This window comes from Balaenoptera musculus, chromosome 3 (genome assembly GCF_009873245.2).
Source record: "Balaenoptera musculus isolate JJ_BM4_2016_0621 chromosome 3, mBalMus1.pri.v3, whole genome shotgun sequence".
In the NCBI taxonomy this organism is placed as follows: domain Eukaryota; kingdom Metazoa; phylum Chordata; class Mammalia; order Artiodactyla; family Balaenopteridae; genus Balaenoptera; species Balaenoptera musculus.
Genome location: NC_045787.1, coordinates 81802026 through 81820855, shown reverse-complemented (window position 1 = coordinate 81820855; position 18830 = coordinate 81802026). Strand labels below are relative to the sequence as shown.

Below are 18830 nucleotides of genomic sequence, written 5' to 3'. Positions count from 1 at the left end.
TAAACACACATGCACACATATACTGTTGTTTCAGTATAATTATGAGATCAACAAAAAATGACAGAGTTGTAATTGCATATAAATATTGCCAAAATTGAAGTAGAACAAGGAACCAGCTTGTAGATTCATAAAGATGTTACAAAGAATAACAGGGAATGCGGAGAGGGTCTCAGGATTGACAGATCTCAAATATCTCCAGCATATATTTCTGCTCAGGAAGAGAGGGTTGTACCTTAAGATGGAAGTTCTGGGAGTAGGACCGAGGTAGATAAGTCAAAGCAGAGTATTTTTGGAAAGAATGGGAAAAAAGTTTTGCAAAATGCCTAGGGGGTCCAGACATAGCAGATCTAAAAAAGTGCCAGCAAAATACCATCTACAAATGAATACATAACTTTGGAAAACAATAAACTTAGTATAAAATAGTTGTTTATTACTGGTATGAAGGAAATGCAATTCATTCTTATTGCTTTGACCTTGTATTCTGCGACTGTGTTCATATTAATTTCTAATAGTTAGTTGGTAGATTACTTCAGATTTTCTATGTAATAATGAACAAAATTCACCACAGCAAAGCTGCAAAGAAATAAAGGCTTTATTTGGCGTTTGAGAATTCCAATTCAGGAGACACTGATCTGAGCAAGAGTTGAAAATGTGTTCCAAGGAGGAGATAAAAAACAGGGGTTTATAAAGGCAAAAAAACCAACAAGATTGCAAAAGTTGTTTCAAAAGAATTATGATTGGTACTGGCAAGCCAAAGCTATTTTTATCTTTACATGATTGGTTGCTAAAGGCTACCACTAGAGGGAGGGAAAAGTTTGTTACTGTGACAGGTTGCAGGTTTTCTTGTAGAGTTCTTGGAATATTTGTGGTTTGGCCCAATTCAGAAGTTCATAGTTCCAGCTGGTGAGGATGTGCATAAGCCCTGCTTCCTTAATGGCTTTCCAGCTCCATTTTAAAGAGCTCTCTTAGCAATACTGACTACATTCTGAAGTTCCTTTTTCCACAGTACATAATCACAATCTGCAAATAATGATTTTTATTTCTTCTTCTCTAACGCTTATACATTTTTTTTCTCTTGCACTGATTAAGATATCCTGTACAGTGTTGAATAGAAGTAGTGATGGTATACTTGTTTTTTATGCCCATCAAGATGAAGGTTTTTGGTATTTTATTGTTAGATATAAAATTTGCTGTAAATTTACCCTTAAGTGTGGTAGTGGTACCATCTATCAAAATAAGTCAGTTTGTTTCTATTTCTAGTTCACTAAAACTTTTTTTTAATTAATAAATTTTAAAATTTATCAAATGCATTTGATGCATCTATTGAAATGATTGCAATATGATACCTCTACTTTATTCTAGGAATAAATTGGATTTAGTCAGTTGCTTGATTCAATTTGCTGATACTTTGTTTAGAATTTTTGCATCTATATTCATGAATAAGGTTGCCTTATAATTTTCCCTTCTTATTAATGTGCTTGTTAGGCTTTGGCATCAGTGTTACTCTGGTTTCATAAAATAAGTTGAGAAATATTTCCTCTTCTCTTAATATCTGGACTAATTTATGGAGGTATGATATTATTTTTAAATTGAATCCTTGGAAGAACTCACTTGTCATGTACCTGGGCCTAGAATTTCTTTGTGAGAATGTTTTAAATTAAAAATTGAATGTCTGTGTGTGTGTGTGTGTGTGTGTGTGTGACTAACAAATCTTTCTGCTTTTATTTTTATAATTTCTATCATTTTACTTCTATGTTTTTAGTATTTTTATTTTATTCACCTATATCTTCTGTCTATTGGTATATATGCCTTTTCTATCCAAGTATAAATTTAGCTGCATCCCAGAAGTCTTGATATATATTTTTACTCATACTTTCAATTCAAATATGCCTTTCAATGTATTTTTCATTTAAGCCATGTGTCATTTAGAAGTGTACAGTTGGTGCAGGGTTGGTTCCTTCTGATGGCTATGAAGGCAGGGTCTGTTCCAGATATCCTTGGCTTGTAGATGGCTATCTTTTCCTGAGTCTTCACATTGTCTTCACTCTGTGAATGTCTGTGTCCATATTTTCTCTTCTTATAATGACACCAGTTATATTGGATTAGGGCCTACCCAACTGACCTCATTTTAACTTAATTACCTCTGTAAAACCCTGTATCCAATATGATGGCATTCCAAAGTACTGGGAGTTAGAATTTTGGCATATAAATTTTGGAGGGAACAGAAATCAGTCCATAACAGTAACAAACCATCCCAAATTTAATCACTTAACAACAACAATTTATCCTTATCTTTCATGGTTCTGTGAGTTGACTGGGCTCAACAGGGTAGTTCTTGCTTAAGGTTTCTCTTGAGCTTGTGGTCAGATGGCACATAACATTTGAGTTACCTGATAGCATGACTGGGTTAGATTTCCTAGATGGCTGACAATTTAGGCTAAATTTTGCTAGGAGCCTAGGTGGGGCTGTTGATTGGTCATAGAGGCTTCTTTATGTAACTTAAACGTCTGCTAACAAAGTGCAAGAATTCCAAAAGGGAACATCCCAAGTTTTAGTGTTCTAAGAGACCCAGGCATAAGGTACAAGGCATAAACTGCAAGGCTTCATTAGACCTAGGCTGAAAGTCCAAGAATGTCACTCTTCTGCATTCTATTTGTCAAAAAAGTCATGTTTCAAAAAGACGGTGATTAGATTCCATCTCTTGATGTCAGGAGCAACAAGCATGTATCGGGGGAAAAGAGGAATCAATGATAAGCCATGTTGAGTGATTATCTACCACAGTATCTTTCATTGGTTTTGGAAAATACTTAACTATTCTTTCTTCAGATGTTGCTTCTGCTCCATTCCTTATCTACTCACCTTTTGGATATCAGTTACACATATTGTAAACCTTTCACTATATCCATGTATCTTTTATTCTTTTTTACATTCTGTTTTCATTTGCTTTTATGCTCTGTGCTTCAGACTAAAGTTTTTTCACTGATCTCTACTCTAATGTATTAATAATGTTTCCATCTGCTTTTCCAGTTACCTGTACTCTAGTTTACTAATTCTACCATCCCCTGTGTCTAATTAGTTGTTAAATTCACCTATGAGTTCATTATAATTAGTGTACTTTTCTGTTATAGAATTTTATTTCTTTTTAATAGATTCTAGTTCTCTGATAATATTCTCTATCTTGTCATCTGTTTTCTTGGACATATTAATCCTCTAAATTTAAAATGTCTGTCAGATATCTAGTATCTGAATATTCTGTAGTACTATTTAAATTTCATTTTTTTTCTCTTGACTCTGTCTCTTATAACTCCTATAATTATTTTTAATCATGTGAGATTTTGTGTACTAAAAATAATAGAGACTCTGAACATTAATAACTCCAAAAATATTTTACAATAGCTTTATTAAGGAAGGTAGAATATGAACAGTTCCCTGTAAACCAAGCAGGAATTTAGCTGATTTAAGGATAGGTTTAAGTTTTTAAAAGACCTTATCAATTTTCAGATTGTCCTTTATCCTAGAGTATAGTCTTTCAAGAGGTCCTGATTGAAAGGTATGTTAAACATAGGATCCTTCACTTTTGGTGACATTTGAACTCCAGTATTTGTCTACCCAGTCACAGTAAAACTGCCTAGAGCAATATTACCAGTTCTTTTTACATTGTATTAGAAATAATAGGACTTCCCTGGTGGCAGAGTGGTTAAGAATCCGCCTGCCAATGCAGGGGACACGGGTTTGAGCCCTGGTCTGGAAAGATCCCACATGCCACAGAGCAACTAAGCCAGTGAGCCACAACTACTGAGGCCCCATGCCACAACTACTGAAGCCCATGTGCCTAGAGCCTGTGTTCTGCAACAAGAGAAGCCACCACATTGAAGAGTAGCCCCTGCTCTCTGCAACTAGAGAAAGCCCACACGCAGCAATGAAGACCCAATGCAGCCAAAAATAAATTTATAAAAAAAGAAAAAAAGAAATAATAGCCAGTACATTTAGCTAACTATTTGGTAAGGTAACAGCATATAAAAAATAGCAGATATATTGAGCTATACACACACACACTCACACACAAACAAATTCAGTTAAAAAAATTTAATGTATATTAACTGAAAAATAAAAACAAAGTAAGGTCTGTAGTCTGGTTAACAGCAGTAAGCCAATGTCAGTTTCCTGGTTTTAATATTATATTACAGTTATATAAGATTTCACCATTTAGGGATGCTGGGTGAGGGTACACATGATGCTTTGTACTATTTTTACAACTACCTGTGAGTTACAAAATAAATAATAATTTCAAAATAAAAATACTTTCTAAATAAAATGAAACACACTTGAATGTCACAAAAACTGACTTGAACAATTTGAAAGGATATATCTCATATTATTGAATAGGAAGACCTAACACCACCAATATATCAGTTCTCCTTAAGTTAATTCATAATTTTAATGTGATAATGAAAATACTAATGGAATTATTGAACTATAAAACCTGATTCTAAGGTTTTTATGGAAAAATAAGCAAGAGTAGCTTGGGAATCTGAAACAAAGAAACACAATAACAGAGGCTTAGCCTCATAAGCTAAAATACACCATAAAGTCTCAACACTGAAGAAATATAATATTGATTTATGAATAGACTGACATTAAGTCTAGAAACAGATCTCAACTCATATAGGAATTTAATGTAATGAAAGTAAAATTCTAAATAAATGCATCAATAATGGACTTTTAAGAAAGTGGTTTGGGTACAATGGGGATAGACTTTGGGGAAAAAATTATATCCAGAGCCCATATGATACACCAGGAAAAACTCAAATGGGACAAAGATTTAAATGTAAAAAAAATTAAATAATACAAGTGGTAAAAAAAAATCAGCTAATTTCATTATTATTTTTAAAAGGGGAAGGTATTTGTAACTGTGACTAAAAATCTAGAAGTCATAAGGGAAAGATTGATAAATTTTACTCCATAAAATTAAAAATAATAAGCAAAGTCAAAAGCGAAGCAACAATGAATTTATGCAACTCATATTCTATAAAAGATTATAGAATATAATAAGTATATTCCTCTAATAAGTAAAGCTCTCCTAAGATTAACATCCCAATAGAAAAGTGGAAAAGCATCAAAGAAAACAAAATACAAATACAAATATGAAAGGATGTTCAGCCATATCTATAGTAAAGGTCATAGAATTTAAAATTTTTATGTGATAGTATTTCTTATGTACCTAGTTGACAGGAATAAAACATTGATAATAGATCTGCTTATGTGGCTGTATAAAAAAAAGTACTTTCATATATTGCTTGAAAGAGCACAAAATGGTGCAACTCTGATGAAAAGGGTATCTTTAATACTTAAAAAAATTGCAGATATGTTTACCGTTTATGCCAGCACTTGTACTTCTTGAAATCCTTTTTGCAGATATCCTGCAAAAAAATATATTTACATCCGTAAGGCTATCTATATTACATACAACCACATATTGTGTATTTAATATATACATGAAACAACAAACACTGGGAAAAAACTAAGTGTGAAAGAGCAACAGACAGGTTGAGTAGATGATTTCATTTTTGCACAATGTAATATAATGAAAGTGAAAACAAATAGGGAGGAGCTCTATGTTCATATAGGAGGGGATCTTAAGAATATATTGTAACATGAAAAAATCCGGTACAGAACAGTCAATATATTGGGTTCACCGAAAAGTTCATTCAGGTTTTTCCATGAGATGTTACAGAAAACCTGAACAAACTTTTTGGCCGACCCAATAGTTTGCTACTTCCTCTGAAGAAAGAAGAGAGTATAGCGGTATGCATTTATAATCATTTGTATTTTTATAAAGAAACACTGTGAAGGTATAAACAAGAAAGTGATGAAAATGATAACCTAAAGGGGTGGGATAAAAATGAGAGTAGATGAGAGCAGGGGTATAAGCAAGCATGTCTCTCCAGCATGTGCTCTTTGTATAGCTTTCCAAAATATAATCATACTTCAAATTCAACAGTTTAATTTTTTAAAAAGTACAATAAAAGTCAAAGCCAAATACATAAATTGTGAAATCATTATCAAGTGATAATGTCATGGAAGTGGTGTAGGATGGAATAGCATTGCAGGCCAATGCTCCTACAGAGGATAACTAGAAAAGCTGGGTTAAATTAAAAATCATATATTTAAAGGCACAAAGTGGCAGAGGACTAGAGGGATTAAAATTCCAGAGAGAGCAGAAGCTTTTAGAGATGAAATAGGGATCTAAAGCTGTCCCTGACATTCTTGTCAATTCTTTTTTTTTTTGTTTTTTTTTTTTTTTTTAGAAATTCACATTCTTTTATTTATTTATTTATGACTGTGTTGAGTCTTCGTTTCTGTGCGAGGGCTTTCTCTAGTTGCGGCAAGTGGGGACCACTCTTCATCGCGGTGCGCGGGCCTCTCACCATCGCGGCCTCTCTTGTTGCGGAGCACAGGCTCCAGATGCGCAGGCTCAGCAATTGTGGCTCACGGGCCCAGTTGCTCCGTGGCATGTGGGATCTTCCCAGACCAGGGCTCGAACCCGTGTCCCCTGCATTGGCAGGCAGATTCTCAACCACTGCGCCACCAGGGAAGCCCTCTTGTCAATTCTTGATGAGGGCTAGGTGCTGACAACATGGACTAGGTCTAGGTAGTGTCACACTAGGGGGCAAGCAAACTGGCATAGTTTCTGGTGACCAAATGGGGCCAAGAATGACACCATTCTTTTTCCTCTGGAGAATTCTGATGAAATCTGAAGCTGTGTGAGGCTTAAGTCTAAACAGAAAAGTATCAATATCATGATTTGTCAGTTCTCGCTCCATCAAGGTGATCATTAAGAAAAATTAGTTCTTCATTTCTTTCCCTTCCATCCCTCATTATTTAATTAATTAATTATTATTATTATTATTTTTTATTTCTTGTGGCACATGGGCTCTAGAGTGCAGGCTCAGTAGTTGTGGCGCACAGGTCCAGCCGCTCTGCAGCATGTGGGATCCTCCCGGACCAGGGATCAAACAGTGTCCCCTGCACTGGCAGGCAGATTCTTAACCACTGCGCCACCAGGGAAGCCCCCATCCATCATTATTTTAATATGTGTATGTATTCTCACCTGTGATAGTTACCATGGATTTAAACAAGACGGTGGATGAGCACTTTAAGAGAAAAAGATGAAATAAAAGAGGAACAGAAGTGACCAGATTCCTGCTTCTCTGATGGACTTTGGAGGGTGGCAAGATAGAAAAAAAAAAAAAAAGTAGTTTCACTAATAAGTTTTCAATTGTAATATTAAAACATACTGCAAAGAAAATGTAGAAGAATGCCAAGAGAGAATTATGGGACAATCTAAATCTAAATCCCCTCTCTGAGGATTCAGAGAGGGTGTCCTTAAAGAAATCGCATTTAAGCTAAGCCCTAAAAGATGGGGGATGAGAATTTCACACAGTGGGAACAATGTATGCAAAGACTCTGACTCTGAGTGCAAGAAATAGCTATATAAGAGTGTTGTATGATAGAATGTCGTAAACAAGGAGGGTGGTAAAGGCAAAAGGTGTGAGGTGGCATGCAATGAGACTGATGAGCCATTGAAGGTTCCTAGTGGGTTAGTGAAATAATCAGAATTTTACCGTAAAAAAATCACTGTGGCTGTATGTGGAGAGTGGACTGCAGGGATAAAAATGGTTGTTGGCAGATAAGTTAGGAAATTGTTTTATTTTCTTCAGGCAAAAAATACATGCTTGGAATAGGCCAGTGGAATTAGAGATGAAGAAAATCAGAGAGAGATATAAAAAGTTATTTATAAAAATCACAGTATTTTATTATTGATTGTCTGTGGTGAATGAGGAAAAGAATACTCTTTCAAGCATGCCTCTTTCCAGGTTTTGGGCTTGAAAACTGCATGGGTGATGATTCCATTTCTTGTGACAGGGAGCACCAGGGGAAGAGCAACTTTTGTGTGTGATAGGAACTTAAGTCTAGAACTCAAGAAAGATATGGACTGAAAATATATATTTAGAAGTCATGAGAGATATTGGAAGCTGTCTTTTACATCTTGGAAGAGTACTAACCAATATTTTGTTTATTCCATGAAATTCTTAAACCATACCATCATAGCCTTACTCCTTAGACAAAATACCAAAAAAATTTACTTTATTCTTAAAACATAGTAATGTTTTTCACTAAAAAATTGTGTTTTATGAATATTATTTCTTGTTTTGCTGTTCATTTAACTGATTTTGGAAAATTATGAGAATCATTCATCTTTTCATCTTCTTTTGTATATCAGAAAGAAGGTTATAATCAAACTGAAGATACATAAATATTTGTTAATAATTATGAGTTATTGTTAGCTCTTTATATACTTCAGAGAGCACCATTATCATACTGCATATAAAAAAACTGCTTATGCTAAATGAAGCAGAATACTCAATTTTAGTTAGGCATATGACCCACATTTCTATTTTATACCAAAAACTTTATCCTAAAGTGTGGTTCTAAAATGTGACACTTTACTTCCTTTATATGTCTTTAATGAATCTGCTCATAATAAAAGTTAAATTATTTTTCATTTCAAAACATCATTATCTTTTAAGAATTGGTAAATATGTTTTCATTTCCTAGTAGTAAATATTTGAGGAAAGAACATATATTTTTACCAGGTTGATACAGGTGGAATTATCTCACTTTTTACAAAATAGTCATAAAATACTGAACATATGCTACATTTTAATAAATTGAGTCATTTTGGATGACAATATTGGTCATACTTGTTTATTATTCAAGTTCTGGAACAAGGAAATAAAGGGTAAGCATAGGATTTATTTAAAATGTAGCTTTTAGTTCTTTATTTTCTAAAATGTTCAATGGTTGATTATTTTTTGTTGTATTTTAGTTTATTTTCCAAAATACTAATATGTGATGTTTATACATTATTTTTCTTTTTAAAACAAATACTTGACCAATACAAAATACAGAAATCTTCATTCTTTATATTTGAGAAAGTTATTTCTTATTTATTTTAACTTTTGAATAGTGAGGGTAAAAGTCAGAGGCACCCTCAAATTAGGACAATTCAAGTAAGGTTGAATAAAGTGGCTATTTAAAATGCAGGCAGGGTATAAGGAATCCCAAAGTATAGTGCAATACTTCAGGTCTGTTACCACCCAACACCCAAAGGGAAACAAGGGTAGGAAGAAGAGAGACCTGTAGAGGGTACTGCTTTCCCTAGTGACCCAGTCAACTTGGGTAACTGCAGAGAGGGAGTCTGGGAATGAAGACCTTGACTTCACTTTCCTTTCTCACTCTGGAGCACCCTATTGGCATAACCCAATCAGTAGCCAGAGGCAAGAGAGCCTACTGATGTAGTCCATTTAGGTCAGCCTCCCAAGGCAGAGAGCAAGGTAGAGAAAGGTAGAGAGTAAGTTTCACAGGGACAAAAGGAAGAAATCTGAAACAATGGATGTGCACCACAGAATGAAGAATGAGAAGTATGAAAGGTAGTGCTAAATTTTTTTCAGCCAAGGCTGGGGCAGAGAGTTTGGGCCATAAATGCTTCCTCCTAGTGAAGCGCAAGTAGTAGCTTTGGAATTGGTTGGCAGGGGGCAGAATATGGAAAAATGGGAAAAGTTGCAGTTAATTCACCCAGATTGCACTCTGTCAACTGGCCAAAGATCCTTAGTCTAATGGATGCACAGGGAAAAAAATTACCCCTGAACCTAGCAGACATTCTCTACAGCTAATAATAATGATGTTTTCATGATATCATTGCTATTTGCTTGCAGGATTGTATCTGACAAACAACGTTCTCTGGCCATGGGTGTGACCTTTGTGATTTTGAGAATATTTGGTATGGACTTTTGGCAATCTATTATTACATTGAATTGAATTGTTTCTTTTTTGATTTATACATGTGTGAACATGTATATTTAGAATTTCAAATGAATAATTATGATAAACACACAAAACAAGTGAATGGAGGAGCTGCTTTACAGAATTTAGGAGACAATACTTAGTGTAAAAAGATAATACTTAATGTAAAGCCTATCCTGTCATATATAATATGCATTAATATTATATTCAGTTAGAAGAGAATCTTTTTGATCAGAAGTATATTCTTCAAGCTTATACAAGTGGTTTGGTAAGCTGAAACAAAGCACATATAAGCACAGAAACTATATTTTACATTGCTTGCATGTTTGAGACATTAACCTAGACTAGTGCTTTAAAAATTTCTCATTACCAAAGACACTGAATCTGATGTTTTAAAAGATTTATATCCAAAGAACAAATTGGTTTTGCTGAGGGTGATGCACTGTGTACTTCAGGCTTTCTTAAAATGCAAAAAATAGCTTTCAAATCCACATTATGACTATATTAGGACCTCTGATTCAAGAAGTTGAGTAAAATTATCGGTGGGGTAAGGAAACAAGATTAGACTGGATTGAAGACTGAAAGCCATATGATAAATGGAGTCAAGAATGTAGAAAAATTGAAGTGTGGCTCTAATGAGGATCAGAGAAATTGTTCTATAGCTAGATCAATATGCAGGGTTTAAATTAGCTGTTTTAATTGAGAAAAATTAGAGCATATTTTTATGGTCAAAAGTGATCCAGTGGATAAGGATGCATTCTTAATGGAGGAAGGAGCATAAGAAATAGCAAGTGCACATTTTCCTACCTCAGAAAGGAAGCCAGTGAGGCTGATGCATTTTTGAATGGGAGAGGGTGGAATAAGGTGATGATATTTTAGATACAACTGTCTCTAGATCTTTCAGGGTTTTGCCATCAGAGAATTTAAGCAGAGGGTAGATATTATCTGATTTACATTTAAAAGATAACTCTGCTGCTGGAGGGAGAAATATTTATCAAAGATAAATGTGGAGGAAAAGAAAAAGGAGGCTTTTACTGAAGTCTAAGTCAGAGTTATATTAAATTGGATTCTGGAGGTTGTAATGAAAAAGAGAAATCAACTTATCCAAGGTGTATTTGGAGTTGGTGTTACAGAGGTTTATCATGGATTAGAAAAAATATGGTGGGAAATAGAAAAAAATGAGTAGTAGGCCTAGGTTTTTCACTTTGAACAATTATACACAGAGTACCAGCACTCACTGAGATTGGGAAATCTGGTGATGGGCAGTGGTCTTTGACAGGAATTAAAAAGTCATGAGGCATGAGCACTCCGATAATTTCTTAAGGAAGATGGTCAATCATTAGATATGTTAGTTCTGAAAACCCAGTTCTAATGTCTTTGGAGTGGCATTTATTTATTTATTTTATTTTTAAGACTGCATTCACTTTTACCTGAAAGCAATACTGTTGCTGAGGAAATGTCTCTATGAGTATATAGAGATTTCCCTCAGGCAGCACACAACTATTCCTCTGCATATGAGGTCTTCTGAAGCTAGGGCTGCTACAAACATGCCAAAGCGTTTACATTTTCAGTTATTTTCTCAATATCTTGATACATAACAGGCATACATTGCATTTCAAAACTAAATTTTCAGTCATTGAAAATTTCACAATTTGAAATCTTAGGAGGTATATTGAGTTCACAAAATCAATATTTAGTATCTCTGTTTTAAATACTTTCTCCTGTTTTTCATTTAGAAATTAACAAAAATGTTGAGACATCAACTAAATAACAACATGCATATCATTCTAAGAAGATGAAAATCTGCTAGCTTTTTTTATATCTACAGGGATAAGGATTTTCGAAAACACTCAATTACGTTTTCAGTTTTTAACAATCCTATTGATAAGCAACTTCTTAGATAACTTTAAATGATATGTTTACAGTGATGATGACTAAATATATAAGTTTATGTTTAGGATAAAAATCATTCTGATCCCAACCTACAGTGTTTTCATGGTGAATTTACAATCATTGCATTTTTCATAGGGACTATACCTGGACCAGTAATTTTTAAAACAGTAGGAGAAACTTCTTGCATCCTTCGGGATACTGAGCGCTGTGGAAGCATTGGAAGTTGCTGGATCTATAACAAGACAAAAATGGCCTACCTATTGGCAGGAGTATGTAAGTGATATCTATTGAAGAATGTCAAGAAGTAAAATTGTTTTTATTTATTTATTTAAAAAAAATTTTAACATCTTTATTGGAGTATAATTGCTTTACAATGGTGTGTTAGTTTCTGCTTTATAACAAAGTGAATCAGCTATACATACACATATATCCCCATATCTCTTCCCTCTTGCGTCTCCCTCCCTCCCACCCTCCCTATCCCACCCCTCTAGGTGGTCACAAAGCACCGAGCTGATCTCCCTGTGCTATGCGGCTGCTTCCCACTAGCTATTGATTTTACATTTGGTAGTGTATATATGTCCATGCCACTCTCTCACTTTGTCCCAGCTTACCCTTCCCCCTCCCCCTGTCCTCAAGTCCATTCTCTGGTAGGTCTGTGTCTTTATTCCCGTCTTGCCCCTAGGTTCTTCATGACCTTTTTTTTTTTTTTTTGATTCCATATACATGTGTTAGCATACGGTATTTGTTTTTCTCTTTCTGACTTACTTCACTCTGTATGACAGACTCTAGGTAAAATTGTTTTTAAAACCTTACGGTTCAGAGTAAGTTATAGTCATAATAAACTAAGAACAAATGGATACTTTGATTATTAAATAAGCATATATTATTATATACAAAATATTTTAGAAACTAAATTACTATAGAACTGATGTAAATATTTGAGACATTGCATTAACTACACAATTGTTTTATGTTATTCCTGAATAAAGGGTGATGATTAGCAGAATTTCAATTTGGGAAACAATTTTGCCTGTATACATATACAACTAAGTTGCTTGACCTTATGGCCCTTTCCATTTCTGCAGTAAAAGAGATTGGATAATTTAAAAAAGAAATATTACACCACTGAAAATTATCAAAATACTCTTACCCCACTTAAATGTAAATTTCACATCGTCTCTTTTGCTCAGTGATAAAACAGGGCCGACATATAGCAAACATTCAGTATTGTTGAATAAATAAGAGATATAGAAAATTGGGATGCTATAGTGATATGGTCAAAGTGTTGGGGAAAGTCTAGATATGCTTGTATTACTTCGGGAAATTCACTAGATCTTCTTGTGAAATGAAGATGTTGGACTACATAATTTCTGAAGCCTTAATCAGCATTAACATTCAGTGGTTTTATTGTATAGATACTTTTGGTGTGCTAAATATTTAAAAGTGTTTATATGTTTTGTGATTTTACTGAGTGGGTTCAGTAATTCAAAGAACCACATAATGATAGACTCTAATATTTAACAGTAACAAATATCTGTTTGATAAACAGTATTCAGCAATGCCTTCTAAATCAGAAGTCAATTGTCCAGTGAGCTTATTAGTCAATACTGAACAGTAAATAAACTTTAAAAAAATTTAAAAAGTAAAAAATGGCATTTAAGAAGTCAAAATTAATTTCTCAGAGATAATTCAACAAAACTAGGCATTATTCTTAGGAAAGTCTGCTGAACCTTTTAGTTTTCATTTTAGATATAACTGTAATATGCTTAGCTATTTTCAAACGTGGCATATAATTGAGAAAATTGATGAACTATTAGAAATCCTACTAGGGAGTTACTAAAAGGGATAATGATAATACAGAATATAGGGAATTACAGTCAGAAAGGGCAAATACAGGAAACTGAAATAGGAATATGCATTTGCAGCAATTTAGTGTAAACCAGTATTTAAATTTTATTCCATGAGTCATTTGAATCAGAATCACTTGGAGTGCTTGCTAAATATAAGTTCTGAGGTCTTTATTTAGAATACCAAGAATTAGTGGTAGGAAATGTATATTTTTAATAAAGCACCTCAGGTGATTTTTATCACAGTAAACTTTGAAGACAGCTATGTGAGAGATCCTGGAGCTGCACTGTCCAATATGGTAGACATTACCTGCACATAGCTATTTAAATTTAATTTAATTTAATGCAATTAAACATTCAGTCCTTCAGTATCAACAGCCAAATTTCATTTGCTTAATGGTCACATTTGACTATTCTATGGGACAGTGCAGATGTAGAACACTGCCATTATCACAGAAAGTTCTATGCGTACCACTACTCTAGAACAAGGCTTATTCAAGAGGGATGCATGAGCCCTAGGAGCCCACATTAAACTTTAGTATATTTTTGGAATCCTAAAATTCTGTTTGTACAATTGTATGTCTTCTATAAAGGAAGGCTGTGGCATTCACCAGATTCTCAAAAGTTTTATCAACTCAAAAAAGTTAATAGGACTTCCCCGGTGGCGCAGTGGTTAAGAATCCGCCTGCCAATGCAGAGGACATGGGTTCGAGCCCTGGTCTGGGAAGATCCCACATGCTGCGGAGCAGCTAAGCCTGTGCACCACAACTACTGAGCCTGTGTGCCACAACTACTGAAGCCCGCGCGCCTAGAGCCCGTGCTCTGCAACAAGAGAAGCCACCGCAATGAGAAGCCCGTGCACCGCAACGAAGAGTAGCCCCCACTCACCGCAACTAGAGAAAGCCTGTGTGCAGCAGCAAAGACCCAACACAGCCAAAAACAAATAATAAATAAAATAAATAAATTTAAAAAAAAAAGTTAATAAAAAATTTATTTTATCAGTCTGTCAATCACCTGTGGAACCAGCACTCAAAAGAAGCTATAGAAATTTCTCCTATGCCCCTGGCTAGTCAATTTCCCTCCCCCACAGATAAACCCCTTTCATATTTCTATTAAAATATGTTGGTTTTGCCTGTTCTAGAAATTATGCAAATGGAATACAATACATGCTGGTGGGGTTTTTCACCTGTCTTGCTTAATGTTATGCTTTTGGGAGATTCATCCATGCTATTCTATAGCAGTAGTTTGTGCTTTTTAAAAATTTCTGAGTATTGTTTCACTTTATGAATATGCTATAGCTTATTCATGCTCTTATTAATGGACATTTGGGTTGTTTGCAGTGTTCAGCTGTTATAAATAAATGCTTGAAGTATTGTATCATTACAAATAACTCATTAATGTTTCCTATTTTATCTTTGAAACCACTATAATTGATAGTGTCAGATAATTGATATTGTTGCTGTAAAATATTTTTTACTTTAATGACCAGGGTTATTTGCATCCAAAGTTCAAGTACTTTTATATAATTCCTGTAATGTATTAACTTTCCGAAACTTGAAAAATGAAAATGAATTTAAAAACTTACATAGTCAGTTAATTTTTCTAAAATATTTCTGTTGGCATTTGGAAAATGATGAATATTTCAAGGAGTAAAGCTGCATGAAGTGGTTTAAAAAGGTTCCAGTTTCTGCTGATAATTAAGTTTTGAAAGTAGAAATATATTTTATGTTTTAGAATTAATACATTCTGTGAAATAGTAACACACTTTGCATTTGTCTTGGGCTATTTGTTTAAGAAGTCTAAAAGGTTTTATAAGCATATTTTTAAAATTTCCTTTAAGTAACTTGACATAAGTTTATGTCATTAATTGCATTCTACAATTGGAAAATTGGTACCTTTATAGATGAAATATACTTACCTTTTCTTTGGTAAATGGCTCTTTCCACAAACATTTTTGCTCTAAATAAATTGACACATCTGATGGCTGTATTTTTTTCGAATTCAGGTTTTATTTGCAAAGTAGTTACTATCTTCTTCACTGCTATTGCATTTGGCCTATATAAATATTTACCACAGGAAAACAGTGACGTCCTGCCTACAGTTGTGAAGAATCTAAAAGTCAAAAAAAAGGAAAGAACTGGATCATCATTATGTAAGAATTACACATTGTCAATCTATCAATGGTATATTATTAAATATTAATAAAATTTAAAATGATTTAATATAACTACATGTTTAATAAGTGAATGTGATTCATGTGATCTTATAAGCTTTATTATATTTTGAGTATAAATATAATAATATAGTCTCTGTGTTTTGTACTTTTAAAAGATATTATAAGATACATATTTAATACTTTCAATAGAAAGGTAATACTTTGAAAGAAAAGCATGAAGTGGAAATGGGAAAATACATAAGTTAATTCTGACTGCAATGATATCTTATATATTAGTTATTGGTCTTTGGTTATGTATGCTTACTTAGGTTTCATATAGTTTATTCTTATTACTTTTCATTTGGGCTGTGGATATTTATTTCGCAATAATTTTTCAAAGTAATATTAGATGTGCCAGTCCAGTTCATATAATAAAAATTTATATGAAGGTCATATTTATTCTCCAAAAGGAGACATTTTAAAATTAACATTTATCTCTGTTAATGGAGAGGTTTCCTCAGAAAATTTCTCTGGTCAGTTGGCCAGTTTGCAATATATATTTTCATGCTTCTTTAATTTTAGTAGACATAAAATTCAATTTGATCATATACCTCTCTATTTTTACCTTGACTTGAATTTTATTGATAAAGACTACTGGTACCTAAGTTGATATCCATTTTTGTGTTTTTATATTTAATTTTATGATTAATCATAATTATTTCACTTAAAGAAATGTTCAAATTCGGATGCAGAAAATGTGTCAACCATTTGTGGAATTCTTCTTAAGCTTAAATGTGTTTCTATAGAAAAATTTTGATATAATTATTTCATACATGATTCTACATCTATCCAAATTATATAGCAATTTTCCAAATATTGAAATAAAAATCAAATTGTTCTGAAACAAAAACTTCTCTGCAGTGTTTCTTTTGTTCTCTTGGGAGAATGAATAACTGACAAAATTTCTTCTTTGTTATTTACATTAGTCAATGACCCTATGTGTAAGGGCAGACATTGCCCTATTGGTCTTGGCTGGCAGAAGGAAGTGTGAAGCAGGGAGTATTCATATCTTACTATACGTTTTTCTTACCTAACTTTAACATGCATTTATGAAAATCTATAAACCAGTCTTTATGTGAAAAAAAGACTTGACAGTTTGACTCTTCTCTGTTTGAACCAGCAGGATGGCAGAATATCTGAGGATCAGAGTGTGAAAACAGAATCTTTAAAGATTCTACAAGATCTGTTGCTGTGCCCTACTTTCAGAAAAGGGACATCACATGTGATGTTTACCGAAGTAGTAGAAATGTATCTGTGGTGATTTGTATTTTCATAATAAAGTACATTCTTATAAAGCATTTCTCATATGTTTTTAATGTATGTAGGATTTTAAACATCAATGTACAATATAGGTTTATCTAGAATTAAAGATTAATAATTTCAGGTTATTTATATTCTTTCTTAATATTCTATTGTCTAAAAATATTATTTGAAAATTTATGCAAGTAGGAAATAAGGTAAAACAATAATATTCAGATCCAATTTGAAGGTTCTTATAATATATTTCTGTGTGTATGTGTAAATATCTACATATTTTCTTTTGCTTTTTTTTGGAAAACAAACCAGCAAAGGTATAATAAAGATTATAATAATTTGGAGAGTAGTGTTAAGACTTAAATTTGCGTATAACTTTCTGCTACAATAGACCATGTGTTTCTATGTCACAAACTATTATAGTTCATAGAGGATTGATAGAGAAAATATAACCCAAAGTCACTGGTTAACACCAATTTAGCAGGTTTTGAAACAATCAGAGGAAGCTTTCTCACTACTAATGAGAAGACCTTAGAAGAAGTCTTAAAAAAAAAAAAACAGCTAAAAATCCTATTGAAATACCTTCCTTTGGAGTCAGTTTTGAATGTTTTAATGCTAACAAGGATCATTACACTTTCTACGTTAACATATCTAGTGAAGCTGCAAGTGCAGATGAAGAAGCTGCAAAGACACTTTTAAGTATCAGATTTTAAATTTTTGATGAAACTGTTCTCTACTGAGAATTCATGCCCTCAAGGAACTACATTTCAAAGGAGGGAGGTGAGCCCCAGCATTTAAACCTACAAAGGACTGAGTGACTGTGATGCTGGGTGAAAATGCTATGGAGATTTACCTGTGCTAAGATTTATTAAGATGTTTTTGTTTTCTTCGGATATATACCAAGAAGTGGAATTACTGGATTATATGGTAGTTCTATTTTTAGTTTTTTTAAGAAACCTCCATACTGTTTTCCCAGGGGCTGCTCCAATTTACATTCCCACCAACAGTGTATTAGAGTTCCTGTTTATCCACATCCTCACCAACATTTGTCATTTGTAGACTTTTTGATGATAGCCATTCTGACAGGTGTGAGGTGATAGTTCATTGTGGTTTTGATTTGCATTTCTCTGGTGATGAGTGATATTGAGCAACTTTTCATGTGCCTGTTGGCCATCTGTATGTCTTCTGTAGAAAAAATGTGTTATTCAGGTCTTCTGCCCATTTTTAAATCAGGTTGTTTGGTTTTTTGATATTGAGTTGTATGAACTGATTATATATTTTGGATATTAACCCCTTATTGGCCATATCATTTGCAAATATTTTCTCCCATTCAGTAAGTTGTCAGTGGTTTTCTTTGCTGTGTAAAACCTTTTATGTTTAATTAGGTCTGAATAGCTTATCTTTTTTATTTTTTATTTTGGCTACATTGGGTCTTCTTTGCTGCGTGGGCTTTCCCTAGTTGTGGCGAACGGGGGCTGCTCTTCGTTGTGGTGCACGGGCTTCTCTTGTTGCAGGACATAGGCTCTAGGCACGCAGGCTTCAGTAGTTGCTGCACGAAGGCCCTAGAGCATGCGGGCTTCAGTAGTTGCGGCGCACGGGCTTAGTTGCTCCACGGCATGTGGGATCTTCCTGGACCAGGGATAGAACCCGTGTCCCCTGCATTGGCAGGTGGATTCTTAACCACAGTGCCACCAGGGAAGTCCAAATAGCTTATTTTTTACTTTTGTTTCTTTTGCCTCAGGAGACAGATCCAA

At 33.8% G+C, this 18830-nt stretch overlaps 1 protein-coding gene across 1 annotated transcript in view; it reads left to right on the top strand.

Annotated features, from left to right (window-relative positions):
• SLCO6A1 (solute carrier organic anion transporter family member 6A1) overlaps positions 1–17073 on the top strand; it is a 96757-nt gene extending 79684 nt beyond the window's left edge. Inside the window, exons 11-14 of the mRNA XM_036847277.1 lie at positions 9780–9844; positions 11896–12033; positions 15613–15759; positions 16946–17073. Coding sequence (XP_036703172.1) covers positions 9780–9844; positions 11896–12033; positions 15613–15759; positions 16946–16947 — 352 coding nt within the window. The 3' untranslated portion in view covers positions 16948–17073. The remainder of the gene's footprint in view (positions 1–9779; positions 9845–11895; positions 12034–15612; positions 15760–16945) is intronic.
• Positions 17074–18830: the final 1757 nt, after the last annotated feature.